We start from the raw sequence: 20754 nt of genomic DNA on the forward strand, positions 1-20754 counted from the left end.
TATTTACACTTAATAGCTGAATTTTATACCCTATAAACTTGAAGATGAATTAAAAACTTACCTTCTTACTACAATAGAAACTTCTTGAAGCTTGACCTGTTTCTTCCTTTGGTGTTATCATTCAAATTGTGAACCCCTGACCTAATCTAAGTGATGGCTCATCTGTCACTGGGGGGGGAGGGGGGCGGGGGGTGTGTGTGAAAGCATTTCCCTCCCCAGTCACCGTGGGGAAAGAAAGGTTCTAGAAAGTTGTCCTTTCTCCCATTGTGGGAGTATTAAACCCCCAATAGAACAGTGCTAAACTTTTTTGTTTCATATTCTGTTTTTCTGTAAACAAACTTTATCTGTGGCCTCGTAACAGACAGTCAGTTCCAGGAAACACACAGCTAACAATGTCATTCCCCTTGCACTGCACATAATATAAAAACAGAGTTTAAGTAAATATTTGAATTAGGACAATTTGAAAAATTTAACTTTGGAGTAGCCTTTTGCTGGCACATATTGATCACTTCTTTCCAGAGCAGCTGTTTCGGTGGATTCAATCTGCCACACATGCACCATTTAAATGAAGCTAGTTCAGAGGAACATATAATATTCTAGCAGAGTATAATCTAAAAAAACACACACACAAAAAAAACAAAATCCCCAGCATTTGCAGAATGCAGGTTCAGCTCCTGTTGCATATCAAAAGAAAACTGGTCTATAAACAGCAGAAGAGCAGCACCTAGTGATAAACTCAGATATAGCAGAAAGATCTTTTGTCACAGCTGGCTTATTAAATTTGAGGTTAATGTTACCATTAAGTGGCTTTTTTTCCCCCTTGGTATTTTAACCGTGGAATTAATCTGTGAAATGACGGGCAGGCACTGGCTGATGGCTCAGGTCCTTTCAGCTCTGTTTGTAATTCTCCCATTGGGTTATTACTATGTACTTTTCATTCTCAAGGCCCCACGGTCTTTTTAAGTGAACGTGTCCATTAGATAAAGGAAACTTGCTTAGGCCTAGCTTTTATCTTTTACGTCAATTAGCTTCTTTGGGATGGTGACAAAGAAATAGAAAGGCTTATGTACATTGGGACAATGTGATGGGAAATCCCAAGGAAGTCCCTTTTCTCTTAAAAAAAAAAAAGTAAATAAAAACCAGGGCAGGATTTCTGTACATCTGCATTGCTGAAAAGGGAGAGAGTATGGGCCTTTGTATGAAAATTACACCATTGATCTGCTAACAGTAGGTAGTGTTTATAGGATGTTATACCCCTCCTTAAGTCATAAGGATGCACTTCATTTATCAAGTTGTTTTATCTCAAAAAAGATCATGATATCTCTATGGAAATACAATAGGAGCCTAGTAGTCAAGTTCTCCCAAGTAAAAACTTTAATATCTTTGTTATTTTATTTTTCTACAGATTAGAGGAAAATACTTATCTATGGAAAGCAGTCAGATAAGGAAGTAGATAAAACCTTTGGATATTCAGAGATAGATGAAAAAAACTACCAAATTAGATTAAGCATCAGGAAGGTGAACTTCTTTAAAAGTTCACATTACCAGTGGGTTCAAACGGTGCCCGCCAGACCTTTCTCCCACAGGCGGAAGTTCTTGCTGGACTCCTGCGGTTAGTCTGTGACCTGGTGTCTTCCTCTTTTCAACAGAATCGTGTGACACAGTGCCCCATGCAAAATCCCCCTGAATGGGTGACTTGCGTGCATTTCTTCCATGCATCTACATACAACGCACAGGCACTGACAGTGCAGTCTCACAGCTAAGTAACCAGACCTGGGAAACCTTCCTGTGTTGCAGTGTGGGTTTCTATGGAGAGATTAAGGTACCAAGATATTAAATGTTTCTTAGTGAGGGCCAGAGGAGCTAGCTTTCACAACAAAATGATCCAGATAAACTAGAGATTGTGATGAGCAGAGACCTCATAAATTAATTAATTAAATACGTAATTAATTAATTACTTTAGTAATTAGTCCCTGGACTAGTTACTAAAGATCATAAATTAATTAATTACGTATTTAATTAATTAATACTTCTTAGGCATCTATGATGGGCCAGGCATTGTTTTTGGTTCCGGGATGTAGCTGTGAACAGCGCAAAGTCCTGCCTTCACGGAGCCTTCATTGTAGTTGAGAAGACACATAGTAAACAAGTAGCCAAGTGCTAAGCGGAATATCTGGATAGAAAATGGAAGGTCCTGATATTTTAACCTTTGCTTGTAAAACACAGAGTAAGTTCTGACCCATCAGAAACTGGTCTGGAGAGGTTCACCCCACCACATCCCCTCTGGCCTGTGGATGGGGATTTCTTTGCCTGTGAATCCTCTGCCATGTCCAGATCCTCACTGAATTCTCACCTCCCCGTTCCTCTACACCAGACTCTCCAAGCCCACAAATGCTACCAGTTCCCTCCCAGCTTTACATCCCTTTTCAGGAAGCTTCGTAAGAGGAGTAATTCATTTGTATGCTCCTTCAATTGTGTCCTCCTTGGCCTGTGCTGTGTTTGTTGACAAATTTTAATTGTTTTATGACACAGGCACCGTAGCTGGACTGAGATCACCACTTTGTTATTCAGAGGTCGTTAATTATTCAGCTGCTGGCTGCTGGCTGCTGGTTACCGCCTATTTGTGTGCCCCAAGGGTCAAAATTAGGCCTTCTTAGGGGAGCTCCAGGTGAAATCTTTCCAGCAAGAATGCAATTGGCCAATACTCAGGGTGCAGTGCTTCTTATGTGTTCATCACTTGTACCAGATGCAGTGGGATCTAGTTGGCAGTTCCTGGCTCTCAAGGAGATAACATTCTTACTGATAAAGGCTTCTTAGGAACAGGCCTTTGGGCCACATAGGCACATTTGCTCTTTGGGGATTTCCTTTAAGTCATGGAATCTTAGATATGGAAGGAGTCTTAGAAGTTATCTAGTCTTACCTCTCTATGCTGCTGGGAAGGACAAGATTATGAAGGTTTTTGATTTACCCAAGGCCACACGGCCCTGGTCTCTTTCAACCGCACCGCACCAGGCTGTTCCTCATCATATTCATTTCGTTTCAGCCCACGCCCCCTGAAGCAGCCATGCAGCACACGACAGCCATCCATCCCAGTCTTTGTCCACTGTAAGGGCAAGAGTCCACACATGCCTCGCTGAAAAATGGAAAAATAGCCACCACAATGCACTACTTAGAAATTCTGGAATTTTTACATCAATACACAAAAATGAAACTTTGATTTTAGTTGTCTTTGTTCTCATTTTAAAATAGAGCCCTGGCTGGTGTGGCTCAGTAGATTGAGTGCTGGACTGTGTTGCGAACCAAAGGGTCGCCAGTTCGATTCCCAGTCAGGGCACATGCCTGGGTTGCAGGCCAGGTGCCCAGTAGGAGGCGCTCGAGAGGCAACCACACATTGATGTTTCCCTCTCTTCTCTCTCCCTTCCTCACTTTCTAAAAATAAATAAATAAAATCTTTAAAAAGTAAAATAGAAATATCAAGAAAAGCTGTTTCATTGTTCTTTCCTTTATAACGGAGAGTAGAATCAGCAGCTCTTACAATGTCACCTTTGTGCACATGCAGCATCAGCTTCATTCCTGTTATGTCCTTGGTTTGAGTACAGGCCTACACTTCCTGGCTCAGTTTTCAGATGTACATATATTTTGGAGTCAAGCACTTCCACGTTCAAAATCAGGATTTGAAAAAAAAAATCAGGATTCGACACCAACTAGTTGTGTTGCCTTTGTTATTTAGCACCTTAAAACCTTGTTTTTTCATCTGTAAAACGGGAAAAATACTGACAATCGTGGAGGGCTTTGCCGAATGTGTCCTCAGCATTCTTCCCTCCCTTTGCCCTTCCCATAGTAATGGGATTGAAAAGTGTGTCTAGTTTCTCCCTGAACAACGGCAGCTTCATTATTCTCAATAATTCTCAAGGATTAGTGATCCAGCATGATTGTCTATCTGAGTAAAAATTAGTCCTTTCATTTTATGCAATTAATAAAGCTAATTTTTGTTCTCCCGCTTATTAATTTGAAATTTTCAAAGCTACGGAAAAGTTGAAAGAAAGCAACTTTTGGTTCTTTTCTTTTTTGAAAATAACCAGAGAAGCACCCTGGCTGGCGTAGCTCAGTGGATTGAGCTTGGGCTGCAAACCAAAGTATCACAGGTTCGATTCCCAGCCAGGGCACATGCCTGGGTTGCAGGCCACGGCCCCCAGCAACTGCACATTGATGTTTCTCTCTTTCTCTTCCCCCCTAAAAATAAATAAATAAATCTTTTAAAAAAAGAAAAGAAAATAACCAGAGAAGGGACTAAATGAATATACATTTCCTATTTAAGAGGACTTAAAGGTTTGTCCCTAAAAAGGACTTATAACAAGCACTATCTGAGAACTTTTTTTTGGGGTGGGGGGACTTTTCCTCTATTCATTCCCCTTCTGTTCTCCCTACAAACATCTTTTATAAAATATACACGAATAGCCCATAGCTTCTATCGCTTCTCTGTCCCAGAATCAACTCTGTTCAGGCTTCGGACCCGAGAGTGACGCAAGAAGCTGTTTTTGGCTCCGGAAATGTTTTCCTCTGTGTTCTGACTCCTCTCTTGTTGTTCTTCTTTTCTCTCCATCTTTTCTTCACTCCTCTTCCCCAGATACTCCCACTGTTTCTCTTCCTGTTTTTCTAGTTGCTTCCCCTCTCCCTGGTGGCCAAAGTACCAATCAATCACAGCCACCGTCACAATCACGGTTCTTTCTGTGGCTGCTCGGTCTCCATGATAAAACTAGATAGGAGCGAGTGGCCCTTCCAAAGGACAGACGGTAGCCTGTGGGAGGCGGCCCAGCCCAGTCGAGTCTGCCAATAAGAGCATTTCCTTGCAGCTGCAAGGCTTGGGAGAGTGAAATGACAGCTAGCTGCAGAAGTTTGCTGGTAACACACTTAGGTTGTTTTGCTTTGCAGAAACATGGGAAAATTCTGATAAGTTCCAGATGATTTCAAAACACGTTTGAGGGTCAGATATACAAAAGGCAGATAAAATCTGAATTAGGTAAGTCCAAGCTGATGCACAAATCTCTCCTTAGGCCCAAACAGCTTGCAGATTGGAAGGTTTTAAATTTGACAATTCCCAGTTAGGGATGATAAAAATTGAACTTTGCTCTCCTTAAACCCCAAGCCACTACGAGAAGAGAAGGTTCACTCAAAGTTGAAGTCCAACAGCTAGTAAAAAACTGAGGTAAATGTGCATTACAAGTGAGTGTTGGAAAGGCTTTTCATCCAGTCAAGAAACTGGAATATTTGGAAAGGCACACACACACAAAAATCTCTGTGTCTGCATAAGTGGTAAATCTGCACAGTATAACCGGACACACCTGTTCTGTTGTTCCTGCACTGGAAAGACAGCTTCTGCCTAGTGCTGAAGGAGCGCGGAGCCGCGTGGCCTTGCGTCCCCCATTCTGGGGGAAACCTGCCTTCGCCAACGCTCTCCAGGGTTATCGGCCCATCACGGCTGTGAGTCTGAGTACAAGTGAGGCCGAACACTTTCTGCAGTTAATAAAGCTAAATATGTTTCCCTTTTGTTCTCCCACCTTTCAGTTTGAAATTTTCAAACCCACAGAAAAGTTTGAAAGAAAGCATAAAGAACACTAACTTAGCTGGTTTCAACAATAGGATGTTCTCTTACATAACTCTAGTGGCATCAATACTTCCAGGGTACTTAATTAGCATTGATATAGTAGTATTGTCTAATTTCAATGTCACCTTTAAATTTTCCCTATTGTCCCAGTAACTTTTATGATCTTTCATGACTTGAACAATTTTAACTAGTCCAGGCTAGTGCTTTGTAAAAAGTTCCTATAGCCCCAATTTGTCTGATTGTTTCTTTGGGATTGAATTCAGGCTAAATATTTTTACCACAACACTACGGGGTGACAGTGTTTACCTCTATTGTATCCTATCAAAAGGCCCCGATGTCAGTTTGTCCTGGTATTGGTGACTTAAATAAAGTTTGATCACTTGGCTAAGGAGGTGACGGCTCTATTTTCCATGGTAAAGGCATCCTTTCCCACTGTGTTTGAACCAGTTACTGTACTGAGGTTAGCAGAGCACTGATTTTCTAAGTTTTTCATTTCTTTTGTATATATCAGATGTAACTCTCAGATCTAACCCAGGCCTTTCTGATGCCAAAGCTCATGCTCTTTCTACTACAGGTGCTTCCTCTTTGATGTGTGAACAAACGAAGCTAGCCACCTGAAGCTTCTGGGAAAATAAGCATCTTCATTTTATCTCTTGTTTAGGCTTCTATTTTCTTTTATCTTGGCAAAAAAAAGACCCCTTCTGTAGCTTTGAAACCTAATTTTTTTAGAAAGCCCAAGACTACAGCACAGTCAGAGGTGTTATTTCTAGGTTCACATGTGAGGGGATGTATCTAAAGAGGCAGAGAACATCCAGATCATCTTCTCTCTCTCAGCATCACTGACATTATCCCGCCTCTTTAGGGGCCCAACTACATTTTTTTTCAGGGGATGGATAGGTGAGTGTTAAAATCAAAATGTCAGTTTGGGGGGTTGGAGAGCACTTTTTTTGTGTGTGGCAAAGCTGGATTGAAGAGTTCAGTGGAACTTCTACCATTCCTCCCCTAAGCCAAGATCGGGGCAGCCCCTGGGTAAGAGGGATGGTGGGGTCTGAGAGACCTTGACTCCACCACCTCCGCCAAGATTACAGACCCACCTTTCAGTAAATCAGGGCCAATGGCAGGGCTGGGGTCTGGAGGGGGCAGGGCCCTGAGAACCTTGCTGGCTGCTGGACACTGGGAACACAGAGATGTGAGAGGAAGACCCCGCTGGGAGCAGAGTTACACTTTCTCTTCTTCCCCAGTTGCTGCCCTTCCTGAACCTCTTCTTGCTGTAGGAAAATTCATGTGGAAAGATTCCTACAGAAAGGTGCAGCTGAGAAAACACAGGGAGAAACACAGGGAGAAACCCCTAGTCCTACCTGCCCCCTCTCTTTGTTGTATTAAGTGGCAACAACTCACCTAATCACAAATAGATTTAGGTTCTTGAATCACATTGGCAGAGTCGGGGTTAGCCCGTCAGGGCTACAAATACTGAAAGATCCCCCCCCGCCAATTAAAACAAAAACTATGTTCTTTGTTTGCCATCTTTGTACTGTTTAACACGAGTATTTCAACAGTCTTTATTTTCCAAACATGCAAACAGGAGAAGGTGATCTGACCCACAGTATATTGACATACCATGTGGCTATAACCTTGAGATAAAAGTAAAGGAAAAAGTCAAAACAGCTCAAACCAAACACTACCACAAATGAGTCTCTCTTCAGGACAACCCCTTTCCCTGTGCAGCAAAGGAGCCCGCTAACATTAGTACACCCTGGCCATGGCGGGCCCACAAAAACAGACCCACACTTGGCAGACCTACAGGGCCATGAGATGATAAAAGTTTGAAAAACGCTGATCTAGGGGATATAGAAGACTTACAGGCAACCACCCTTCTGAAATTTATGTAGTGTCATAAGAAAAAAAATCAGAGAGTATGCTCTCACAGTGTTGGGAGAAGATGGGAAATCACAGCTGTAGCAGAAAGCCTGAGCTGGTTTTCTGGATTCTGTACATCCAGGAAGACAACTGCTTCAAACTCTGGGCCACACTGTGGAATGTCTACCAAAGACAGAAAGAGAGAAAAAGCAGAGAATCAGAGAGAAGCTTCTCTCCTCACCATACATGGGAGGGTCCAATTTGGGAGCTTTTACCGAATTGATCAGGAAGGGCCAAACTTAATGTTTATTAGATAATGGATAAAAGCAGCAGCAATGACTGCACCTCTCTCTGTCCCACGGCAAAACAGCTCCCAAGGTGAAATGTCCCAACGTAAGAACAGGTAACTAACCCACTGAACGTCTTTGCTATGCAGAGCTCGATGCTGAGCCTTTGACATGTGTTGTCTCATTCAGTCCTCTCAGTTGCCACCTGATAAAATATACGCTAATGTATTCCCATTTCCTATATGAAGAAACAGACCTACAAAGTTTAGTAACTTGACCTTGCCTAAGGACACATCCCTGGTAGCTAGTGGAATGAGAACGGGATCCTAGCTCTCTGTCTGATGCTAAAATCCATGCTCAAAAACACTGCATGTCCATCCATAAAATAATTTTTCATTATTTAATATAAGGAAAAAGACATTAATATTGAACAGGAAAATTATTCTGATAGCTTCAGAATGAAGCCTGTGTTTTCAAGATATTATCTTGGAACAATCAAACATGCCCTATCAGTCAAAAGCACACATGCACCACTTTTTCAAATGCAAGAGAAGAATTTCACAATTGCTTAAATTTACATAAGCCCAACCTCTAAAATTTGAATTATGATTCAAAAATAAATGGATGTCAGTATTTTATCAACAAATAAATTACTATTCAAAGTTTATTTTACAATTGCATGCATATCTGTCTTTGCACTTTACTTGGTAATTGAATTACTAATAAAACAACTAAGGTGAAGCCAGTCCAGTGAAAACAACACAGAACTCCAAAAGGAAGTATATGCCTATTTAGGAATGATTTCATATCAAAATTTTTATTAAATAATCCAGCATAATTTTAATAGAATTAAACTTGGAAGTGGGGAGAAGTCTTATTTTTGCTTTAAGTCATTTAAATTAAATGGAATAAAAATGATCAAAGTGCTTATTTTTCTTTGTTTTGTGGGAAATTGTGCTGGGAATGTGGACCTATTGTGCACAAAGGATATCGGCTTTATGCTGGAACCACCAGGCAGGTTACATTGAGAAACAATTAGCTCAGTCAGCAAGGCTTTGAGTCTGATTAACCCTGGAAGTGGTCCCCTCCCCACCCCACCCGGGACAGGGCAGAATGAAGGGGACGAAGGCAGCAACCCAAACGAGGACTGATATCTCTCTCTCTCTCTCTCTCTCTCTCTCTCTCTCTCTCTCTCCCTCACTAGTATGAAGATTTATTGTGGCAAACCTACGTCAAGAATTATTTTATTACATTTTATCATCATAGGACAAACAAACTAGTATCTTGTTTCCAAGTAGATCAACAGTCCACGTATGTCATGGCTACTGTCTCTAAGAAACTTCTGTTTGTTGAGGCCTGACATACCCTCATGTATTGGTAACAGAACATCTTCAAGAACAAGGACCCAAGTCACAGAGGAAAATGCGGGGCCTATACCAGGCTGCTGGCCGGATTCTCACCACCTCGGGGGCTCTCAGTGTTTTCTCTGGAGTTATTGCTTTCTTCCCTGTCTTCTCTTACAAGCTTTGTTTCACAGGATGGAGTGTCTGGATTGCTTGTCCCATTTGGAATGGAGCTTTGGTAGGAAAACATTTTACTGCATATATTGAGATAATACAGGAAGGAGGGAGGGAAAGAGGAAACAGAATAATGTGCCCTTTCTTTTTAAGTTTCCCAACAATATGAAAAAGTCAAAATTCTATGGAAAATCAGAATTTACTTTAGAACATGAATTTCTCTTAATTGCAATTTAAATATAGAATTTTTTCTTCAAATCATTTTACCATGTGTGGTGTATATTATGTATACTACAGCAGAAATACTATTCAAGAAATTCTTGGAGGGAGGGGGTGTAAGGGGGGAATATAATAAAAAATTTTTTAAAGAAATGATAACAAAAAAGGAAATTCTTAAAAAGTTATTTTATTTTAATCTCCTTGCCCTGATAGTCTGAGAAATTGAAATTTCTTTTGAACTTAAAATTTAAAAGGGGGAGGGGGAGGTAGAAGAGAGTAAGAGGGGGGATAGATGGTGTTGGAAGGAGACTTGACTTGGGGTGGTGAACACATAATACAGTATACAGATGATGTGTTATAGACTTGTATACCTGAAATCCATATAATTTTACTAACCAATGTCACCCCAGTAAATTCAACTTAGAAAATCAACCATGAAAAATAATTTTAAAATGGAAAACAAAGTAAAGTAACTTTCAGACTAATACTTTCATTAGAAATGCTGAAGTGTGTCTACAAGACCCAGATTTGCAAGCCCCAAATCTTAGTTCTCCCTCCTTTTTCTCTGCACATAACTGTCGGACCTCAAGATAATTCAAAAAGTTGGGTGACAAACTTCACAAACTTCCCAGTTCCTTAGGAAGGCGAGTGTGTGCCAACTACAAGTTGGCACCAAGTAGGTGCTCAGCATCTGCTCATCGACTGATTTCACAGATAAAGGATCGAACAGGAACATCAACTTGGTGGGTCAAAGAAGTGAGCGCGTCTGGCCTGGGCTTCAGCTGGTAGGACTTAGGAGGCTCAGCGGCCCACAGGTGCAACAAATCCTTCTCTCATTATTTTCCGTGTTACCTGACATTCACCACTGAAGACTAGAGAACTCAATTTTGGAGGCTTTTGATCTTAAGAGGTGTTCTATTAAAATGTAGTCACTTCTGGGAGAGGCTACATTTTAAGTCTTAAAAAAAATTAGACTTTAACTGAGATGTTACCTAAAAGTGAGACCCTAGGTAATATAATTTTTAAATTATTTTATTTATTTATTTTTGGAAAGAGGGGAAGGGAGGGAGAAAGAGAGAGAGAGAGAGAGAAACATCAATGTGTGGTTGCCTCCCCCACACCCCCTACTGGAGACCTGGTAAGCAACTCAGGCATGTGCCCTGACTGGGAATTGAACCCACAACCCTTTGGTTTGCAGGCTGGCACTCAATCCACTGAGCCATACCAGCCAGGGCTAGGATATACAATTTTAATCTACTTATTAAATAAATATGCATTGATAGTCTACTACATGTTTGCAATACAACGGAACATAAAGCAAGGTCTTGATGTTGACAGAACTTGGTCCAGTGGGGTTTAATGCCAGTGCACAGATGGGTGCAAACGGGGTGGTGGACGTATAGAACTGGGTGAAAAGACCACTTGATGGTGTTTTTCTTTCTTTTTAAATACATTCTTTTGCATCTGCCATTCCATTCTCGGTCCTTTGCTCTTTTGCCTAATACCAACTCAGTGTTCATTCAAAGAAATATGTACTAAACATCTACCAGCATGCAAAGGTGGCATTCCATTTAGTCAAGCAGCTTCCAAACTTTGTTGGCAACAGAGTAAGGAAAACATTTTACATCAGAAATGTATGTACTTCCATTCATATATTTTTCTCTAGGTAAATAGATATTGATACATACAAATAACTAGATTCATATAACAAGGGTTTCACAAAACCATACCTAACCTTCTCTTTGAAATGAATCCTGATATTTTCTTATTCTATTTAACTTCTGAAAAATTCTGACTTCACAACTGACCCAAAGTTTAACAAAAGTCACAGCGATAGCCTAACCCTGTGTCCATTTCTTGTAATTCTTTGCCTGTCCCTGCAAAGTCTGTCATATTACAGTCGACAGATATTGGTGATTTGGTAAGGCTCGATACTGGTAATTTGAATGTATGCTCGTTATAGAACAAGCATCTGTTTTCCAGGTAGACCCAGAGAAATAATATGGTGTGTCTCTGGAATGTATCTTGTTGGTGAATATTTAATTTAAGAGTGACAACCTGAGGAAGTGGAGTGGGGGCGGGTAGGATTTGAGGAGGTGGGGCCTACATCCAACTCACAACTTTGATGTTCTTGGTATGTGGTCAGGAGCAGAACCCTCACTTAGCCAGTTCCCCACTGCCTTTGCCTGTAAAATGGGGTGTTTTGTAGGTAAAGAGACCCCTTTTGAAATTGTCTAACCCTAAGGTACTTAGCGAGAACAAACATGATCTCAACAAAGGCCATATAATAAAGAGCTTTGCCAATATTAAACAGTGCTAGTTGGTACCAGGCCTTCCACTGGTGCCACCTCTGTGTCCAAATCCTTTGTTGCCAGTCCCTTGCCCCCTGACTCACTCTCCCATCCCATTCCCACCTGGCTTGCTGAGTTCCCCATCCTGTTACTTCCTGGACTTCATCTCCTACCACTCTCCCTTAGCTCATTTCTTTCCCATCACACTGGTGTCTGGTTGTTTTTAAATATGCCAAGGTGTGTTTTTGTGTCAGGGCCTTTGTCTTGCCTATTCTCCGCCTGGAGCCTTTTCCCACACATAGCTTGTTCCCGAGCCTCCTTTAATTCTTTGAACAAATGTCTCTTTCCCACTGATGGCTTCCCTCATTACCCTATTGAAAATTGCAAACTTCCCCACAATTGGCATTCCCTGCTCTATTTTGTCCACAAAGCTCTTATCACCATCTACTATACTATATAATTTACTTATTTATTGTTTCTTTGCCCTCCTCCAATGTATATTGTAAAAGGGTAGAGATTTTTTCTATTTTACTTATTGCTGTATTTCCAGCACTTGGAACAGAGTGAGTCACATACTAGATGTTCAATAAATAGTGTTCGATAGACATTGTTGAATCAATCCCATGCTCTCCATGCTGATGGTACAGAATTCCTTATATAATTGAACTCTGATTAAGTTGCAAAAACTAAAGGTCAAGATGGTATTTATACTAAAGCAGGAAAAAATTCTCAGGAAAAAGAAAGCAATGAGATCACTCACTCTCAGTAATGTTTAAATTTGAAATGCAGTTTCTTTTTTCCTGGTGAGCTTCCTCCTAAACCTCCTAAGCTCTGTCTGATCATGGTCAACTTCAAAAGGCCTCTGACTATTTCCACAACCTTCCTTGCCTGTCTTTCTTAACTTGCCTGCAAAGTGTATCCTCCTCCAGTGAAAAGACAATTTAAAGACTTCAATCTTATTGACATTTCCCTGTGCAAACAACTCCGCATCTCTGTGGAGATTTGCAGGAGATGTTAAGAGGTGGCACAGTGCTTTGTATTTGTTCGGTGCCTTTCATTCAAGGCTTTCTAATTCTTCATAAATATTGGTTCTCAGTCTCCTCTGGTTCTATCCTGCCAACCACATGAAGAGAAGTTTTCCTAGAATTTCTGAGCTAGCTATTTAAAGGCATCAACTGCAAAGAACCCTAGTGCCTGGTGGGTGGGAATGGAGATTGGTGTAGCCACTGTGAAAAACAATATGGAGTCTCCTCAGAAACTTAAAAATGGAACTGCCTTTTGATCCAGTGATTCCACTTTTGGGAATATATCTAAGACTCCTGAAACACCAATTCAGAAGAATATATGTACCCATATGTTCATAGAAGTGTTATTTACAATGGTCAAAATTTGAAAGCAGCCTAAGTGCCCATCAGTAGATGAGTGGGTAAAAAAGCTGTGGTCCATTTACACAACGAAATACTATGCAGCAGTAAAAAGGAAGGAATTCTTACCTTTTGCAGCAGCATGGATGGAAGTGGAGAATATTATGCTAAGTGAAATAAGCTAGTCAGTCAAAGACAAATACCATGTGATCCGATGTATAAGTGAAATCTAATGAACAAAATAAACTAATAAGCAAAATAGAATCAGAGGCGTAGACACACGGAACAGAAAATAGCTATAAGAGGTGAGAGGGGAAATAGGCACTAGTTGAAAGAAGGTGAAGGGATTAGTCAAAGAACACAAGTGAAGGACCCATGGGCATAGGCAATAGTGTGGGGACTGCCTGTGGGAGTAGGGGGCAGGCTGGGTGGAGGGAGCAAAAGGGAAAAAAATGGGACAACTGTAATAGCATAAATGATAAGATATTTAAGAATAAATATATAAATAAACTAATAAAAGCATCACCTACTAGAAAGTATGCAGGACAGAGATCATAGCACTTTAGGACTATGCTCTTTAAAGACTGAGCTCTACTTTAATCCTGGAAAACCGGGATTACAAGACAAGCTCTGATGGAGAAACCAAGGTACCATGAGTTTTACAAATCCTAAGCCTGGAGGGTCCGGTGACCTGGCCGATGGTGCTTGAAAGAACTTCATTTAGAGCCTTGCTTGGAAATGAGAAGTTGGGAGAAAGGTGGAGCTAGACCTACGCTAGCAACCCCAGGTCCCTCCTCTGTTACAGGAGGGACTCAGCTGTACCCTCACTCAAGTCTCTTACAGCTTCAATGGTCCTGTGACTTCTAACCACCCGATGGTCAATCTTCCACTTAGATATCCTAAGCTTCTTTAAGTTCAGCTTGTCCAAAAAGAAAAAAAAATTGTTAATTGTCTTACCACCAAAAGCAACAATTTCTTCACCTGACTTCGTTGTCTTTGAACTCAGTTTCAAACCTCAGAGTGATGTTCGACTCAATTCTTTCCCCTAAACTAGCGCTTCTCAAACTGTAATGCACATGTGAATCAACTGGGGACCTTGTTAAAATGCAAACTCTGATTCAGTCAATCTGGAGTGAAGCTTGAGACTCTGCATGTCTGGCAAGGCCAGGGGCTTGTCCAGCTGGTCCTAGGACTGTGTTCTGTGTTGCACTGCCCAAAACCAGCCCACCCTCAGCCCCACTCCTGCCCCATCACATCCAATGGTTACTGAAGCCCAATAATGAAGTTCTTCTGCCTGTGGACTCTAGCCAAAAATGCACACAAATGGTGGGTTTGCAGTAAAGAAAGGAATTGGTTTATTAGAATTGACCAATCTGGAGATGGGCAAGCTCGTGTCCTGAAAGAGCCGACTCCCTTGGGCACACAGGTTACAGATTATATAGGGCAAAATCACAAGACACTGTGGGTTAGGATTTGGAGTCTTTTAAGAGCTGATTGGTCAGAGGTGAGAGAAGGGTAATAAATCATTTCTTCAGGTTTTAAGGACAACTGTGAAGTCAGCTCTGAAATCCAGAACCGGTTTTCAGGAGAGGAAGCCTCGGAGGTCATCCTGCCTTATTGGCTGAGGAGGTGGAACATAACTTAGAGTAAGATGTTATCTTTTTCAGCCTGCCAGGAGCTTAAACCTTGTGACCATTAGTCAGAACCCAGCTATTGTTTTCTGCTTCCTCACGGGTCAACAACCATTAAGGTGAGAGACAGTGGTCAGGTCAGTGAGGTGTAGCCTCAGGGTAGCAAAGCTTTGGTCCTCTTCAAAGTCCCACATCCGTCCTGGTGCCTTTATCAGTGAGTGTTTGCCCGCAAGTGGGGTCCTGCCATTGGGCTCGTCTCACACAGAAAGCACCCACTCTTCTTGCCTAATTTTGTGGGCATTCTTATATGTGTATTACTTTCCCATCTGGGCTGTAAATTCCATTGAGGTTGGAACCATTGTTATTATTATTTAGTATTGTTTATGCCATTACAATTGTCCCAATTTACACCCTTCATCCCCTCCACCGAGCCCAATCCCACTTCCATAGTTACTCCTCACACTGTTGTCCATGCCCATGGGTACTTCACTTGTGTTCTTTGACTAATCCCTTTGTTCTTTGACTTCACCCTCTTTCAGACAGTCCTTACCTCCCTCTCCCCCCCTTGCCACTGTCAGTCTATTCCATGATTCTAGGCCTCTGGTTCTATTTTTCTCATTAGTTTATTTTGTTCATTAGATTCCTCTTGCAAGTGAGATTACATGGTATTTGTCTTTCACTGACTGGCTTATTTCACTTAGCATAATAGCCTACAGTTCCATCCATGCTATCACAAAAGGTAGGAATTCCTTTTTTTCTGCTGTGTGGTATTCCATTGTGTTAGTGTACCACAGTTTTTTAATCCACTCACCTACTGGTGGACACTTAAGCTGTTTCCAACTCTTGGCTACTGTAAATAGAGCTGCTATGAATGTAGGGGTGCGTAAGTTCTTTTGAATTGGTGTTTCGAACCATGATTTGTATAATTATTACTTGGTGAGCTTGTTCATCTTACTTAGCTCCTCTGTGCTTCATTTAAAAAGTACAGCAATTATTCTTGCATTTAAATCAATCAGCAGGACAGCTATGATTGGGAGTAGGGACTGGAGGGAGAGGAAAAGAAAGTTTAATAATATAAAATTGGATAAAATGATGATTATTTCAAATTATAGTTGCGGAAAAGCTGCAGTAATTATAATATTACAGTACAATAAATACCATAGTTTTGTCAAAAAAATAAGAAGTGGAAGACCTACATCATAGGGTCATAATGAGTGAAGCCATGTGGAGTGTTTAGGACAGTGCCTGGCAGAGAGGAAGGGCTCAATACATGTTAACTGTTGTTGTCGTTGCTCTACCTGCACAGCATCTGTCACGTCCCTAGTTTTAGTAGAGCCACAATAGATATTCAAATGGGAATAAATTAGCCCATCTTAAAATCATTCCTCTAAAAGTTTCTATTTCTGTTGTGACTGCCCTGCTTCTTCAGTTCATCTGCTTCTGGGAACGGCATCCTTTACTTGAGCAATTTAAAGATTTAGCGGGAGCCCTGACTGGTGTGATGCAGTGGTTTGGGGCTCATCCCACAAACCGAAAAGTTGCGGGTTCTATTCTGGGTCAGGTCATATGCCTGGGTTGTGGGCCAGGTCCCTGGCCTGGGACACATGAGAGGCCACCCCAACTCATGTTTCTCTCCCTCTCTTTCTCCCTTCCTCCCCTTCTAAAACATAAATAAAATCTTTTAAAAAATAAAATAAAGATTTAGTGGGAGGGTTCACAATTACCATGCAATCAGTGTTAGCAGCAACTGTTGCAAAACCCAAGTACTGTCCCTAGAGCACGTCAACAGCCTGTCCAGAGGAGCTGAGGGAGAGTGCACCCTTCCCAGCACACCCCGATGGCTCCTTGCTCAACCTGCCTGCCCTGCTCTGTACCCACAGACCCTCGCCTTTCCTTTTCCCACTTGACATCTTCCCTACTTCAAAGCTCTTTCTTTTTTATTCATTTCCCCGCCCTATCTCTAAACAAAAATTTTTAAGAAGAAATAAAAGGAGAAGGCTGTGACTGCTGGGGAAACCCCCTCGCTCTGTCTCCCGTGCACAGTGAGGGGGCACGGTAAAGATGGGTACGCTGAGCTCCTGAGCTACGATGTCCTGTAGGGTGGACTTAACAAGTCACTGGGATTCGTACACCAGCCTCCTCCATGAAAGATCTTTTTCAAAGTTCTGTGTAAACAAAGCAAAATTCAGGCTGGCAGTTACAACAGCATTTTTTAACTTTTGAGAGGAAAGAAACAGTTCATGCCAAAGTAGTTAAGGCAACCTGGAATCTAAGGATCTGAAATGTCAGCTATTGCCTTGGAGTCAGACCAGCAGAGGGGCGTCTCCTCTGCTTTTATCTCCTTCGCTTCAGTGGGAGCAGTGATGTGTCCTTTGAGTGCCTTGCCCCTAAAACTCAGACTGGCCCCGGAGCTTAGCCAGCAGTGTTACAGTTGCCCTTAATAATTCTCCTGTATTGCTGTACTATTATGCTAGCTCAGCCTTCATGGGGTCCCTTGGAAACTTTTCTCCTGCGGGATCAAGCCAGCCTCTTTTGACTACAGATGGTTCTGCTTTTATCCATGGGAGTTTAATGGTATGGTGATGCCAAGTATGGAATTTCAGGCTTAGCTACATGAGAAGTTTTGTGTGAGTGCCTGTGCGTCTGCTTTTCCCCTCTCTCTCAAATTCTCTAAATCCAAAATTCAAACTAAAATATGCCAGGGAAATGAAAAGCTAGGTCTCAAAATAATAAATATGCCAGACCCAGAGCTACAAAAGCAGCATACCACAAAACCACATTGGTCAAAGCTCTGATTCCTCACCGCCCCCCCCTTAAATTTGTTGATACTATATATACATTCATGTTTATTTCTCTGTCAGGAACCTAAATGGTACTATTTTTAGTCCTGCCCCCATTCTGTATCTTATTTCAGGCACATCACTTCCTGGTTTTCTCTCTCAATCTCAAAACATTTCTTGACTAGGAACAAATGATTTACGGACTGGGAACAAGTGATTTCTAGGCTCAGGGCCACAGAGGTCTCCTTTATCAGACCCGGTGCTGAATTAAAGAGGAGCCCAGAATTTTTTTTTCTTTAATCTATTGCTCAATTTTGGTGACACCATTCCCTTCTTTGTTTAACTATTTTTATTCTGCACTTTGGGCCTTTTTCCCTTCAACGGCGGCTGTAACAAGCTCTCGATTGAAAGGCTGGACACCACTGCACCCAGAACAATAAATGCCCCGTCATGCATTCATTCTAATGATAATCGTCATTACTTGAGAAACTGGGATCTCGTATTTGTGTCTCACCAGCAGGCTTTTCAAGAGAAAGCAAATGGGAAAGGATAGGGCTGCTGCTGAGAGGGTTTTCAGGGTTTTGTGACACGGTTCCATTCTGGTTCTTCCCGTGTGCAGTTTTAGCAATTCATCAGAAGGATGAACAATAGACAATTAATCAAAATAGAACATACGGCTAGGGTTATAAAGCCAAGCTTCTATTCCAGTGACACCTCACTGGAGCGGAGGTTATAATTGTGATGGCAAAGGCAACATAGAAAATCAAAAAATGAGCATGCATGAATCATATCTTTGTGACACTGATGGCTTCTTTCCCTCATTGTCATTATAGATGAAGGGGAGATCAGAGCCATAAATCCATTTAGTCATTTGCTGTTTCTTCTTCTAGCGCACGATAAAGTTGTCAAACTGTGAGACAGATTGAACTCTTTCCAGAGGTACGTTCTATCATGGATGACATTTTTCCATCTTCCTTTCCCAGGCCGTCACAGCTGGTGTACTGCTACTGCTGGCTCACAAAGAGTGGACCCAGAGATACTTGGTAAACATGTAGCCATTGTGGAGGTGAAAAACATCCAAACCTGTAAGGAATTTTTGAAGGATTTTATTTGAGCAAAACTGATGACAATTATCAAGAAGCAGGATCTCAACTTCTTTGGAGTTTTTGCAGTTTCTTTTTAAAATTGCATTTAATGCATTTAAAATTAAGGATGGGAAATAAGGCAGGTGACGTGGAGATGGATTACAGCATAATTATGATCATGTGCTTTCTTGGGGATGGCTATGTCTTAGAAGGAGGGGTCTGAAGAGAGATATTTCAGAGGTGTGTCAACCTTAGACACACAGGAACAATGGACAGGATTTGCTTAAGGCAAAGATAAACCTTTTACTAAGGAAGTTATATGCCTAGGACGTGACTACCCACCATGATCTGCCCTGTTAGGAATTTATGATCATCAGATCGCCCTGGGAGGTTCCTTTGTGTCACTCGATTTGTCAGTTTTACTGCAGAACCCCCTGTACTTCCACGACATAGAGGAGGTTAGTAGAGTGAGTTAGAAGACCAAATCTCTACTGTTGACAATTCAGGATGTAACACAGAGAATGAAATTTCCAATTATAGTTGAATTCTATCTAATTCATGCCTTACTCTGATGGATTTTAGTAACAAACTATGCTTTTAATTAAGATTTTTAGTATCTGATTCCTGATCCAGACATTTTCTACAAGCTCCTGTGGTTTGTGGGTGTCGTCATTTGGGGAGGGCAGACCCCATTTTGGCTAGTGTTCCTGAATTTCATCTTGAAGAAAGGGATTTATAGGCTTCTCTGCTTTCAATGTTGCATTTTCAAGTCTCAAATCCTCTATTTGGGATATCCTTCCAATTTCTTTGCATTTTTCCCCTTAAAAAAGTATCATAACATCTTGAATTTTAAAAGTATAGAATCAAGTAATCCCACCATATGAAAAGGCTACCTCCATCTCATTAGAAGTCTTTCACCCACTGCTGTAGCAGTGCTTCTCAAACTTCGCCGTAGGTGTGAAGCACCTGGGGATCTGGTTAACATGCACGTTCTGAGTCAGTAGAGGTGGGTGAGACCTGAGATTCTACATTTCTACCACTGTCCCAGGGGATGTCAGTGGACCATGGACCACACCCAGACTGGCAAGGTCCTAGAACAGAGCAAGGATTCTGCTTACTCATTTGTTTTTCCCACCCCAGACTGGTTATCAACACAGGACAGGAGATGAATAGATATTTAAGTGGGTTTGATTTCATTCTTGGCCCCAGGTGTCTGCTGTAGGTTGGAAAGGAGGACACAAAGGCCTAAGGAAAAACTGTGACCTGGTTCTCCTTTATTTCCCAGTAGGAGAGATTAAGATCTGGCTTCTCTCTCTTCACTTTGCTAAGAACCTTTTGGAAAATCTAGTTCCCAAAGTAACAATTTGTTTCTTCTTTCTTTTCAGTGGGAAGCTAGTTTCACGTTTGTGATTCTGAGCCTGATGGGATGCCCACTTCATTTTGTAGTGGCCTTAGAATCGGCCCTTCTCGGCCCATATTGCTTCTACTCGTTTTCAGGGGCTGCAGGGACCAACTACCTTGGCTATGCAGTTGCCTTTCCTTTTCCATATGCAAAATTCCCCTCAGTGTGTGTGGATCCACCACACTATGAAGAGTACCACCTGACACTTCAAACCTTTGACCTGTGCCTGAGCTTTGTGATGTTCTGTGCATCCCTGACAGTGTCCCTCAAGCTCTCTGCAAGACTTATCTGGAATGGACACATAAATGTAAGTTTCAAGAAAGGGGTGCTGGTTCCTAAATGCTAAAATGGAAAGTCTGGTATGTTAATATTTAATCTGTCTCTTATTCACCACCGTATCCTGTATAACCATGCTACTTGGTGCCTGGTGCATAATAGATGCTCAATAATTGTTTTTGTAGGAATGAACAGATTTATGTTGATGTGATGACTGAAGGTATGGCTGTAGGTAGCACCAGCTACTTTTTATCTCAACCCACAATTTAAAAAATTACTAATTGAAATAAATACTAAGAGTTTTGTTTGAAAATTAAAAGCAGCACCCTTAATATTTTTAATATTAGTCAAATGCAGACATCTTAATGTAGCTTCTATCCCATTCAGAAATATAGGCATGCTTCTTGGCTGGAAAAGACTTAGTATAAAAATTCTTCCAC

At 41.5% G+C, this 20754-nt stretch overlaps 1 protein-coding gene across 1 annotated transcript; it reads left to right on the plus strand.

Moving 5' to 3' along the window:
- Positions 1–9171: 9171 nt before the first annotated feature.
- TMEM212 (transmembrane protein 212) lies at positions 9172–20384 on the plus strand. The gene is made up of 3 exons (XM_045851173.1): positions 9172–9330; positions 18535–18594; positions 20022–20384. Exons 1-3 carry the CDS (start codon positions 9172–9174, stop codon positions 20382–20384), a joined length of 582 nt encoding a protein of 193 aa, XP_045707129.1.
- The last annotated feature ends 370 nt before the right edge of the window (positions 20385–20754 follow it).

The sequence above is a fragment of the Phyllostomus hastatus genome, unplaced genomic scaffold (assembly GCF_019186645.2).
Source record: "Phyllostomus hastatus isolate PE091 unplaced genomic scaffold, TTU_PhHast_1.1 phas_contig_86, whole genome shotgun sequence".
Classification (NCBI taxonomy): domain Eukaryota; kingdom Metazoa; phylum Chordata; class Mammalia; order Chiroptera; family Phyllostomidae; genus Phyllostomus; species Phyllostomus hastatus.

Excerpts from the sequence above, each read along its gene's own strand:
- TMEM212 (XM_045851173.1), top strand. The coding sequence starts at position 9,172 with ATGCGGGGCCTATACCAGGCTGCTGGCCGGATTCTCACCACCTCGGGG. Across the intron at positions 9,331-18,534 it reads CCATTTGGAATGGAGCTTTG|GCCGTCACAGCTGGTGTACT; the intron begins GTAGGAAAACAT and ends TTCCTTTCCCAG. Across the intron at positions 18,595-20,021 it reads AGTGGACCCAGAGATACTTG|TGGGAAGCTAGTTTCACGTT; the intron begins GTAAACATGTAG and ends CTTTCTTTTCAG.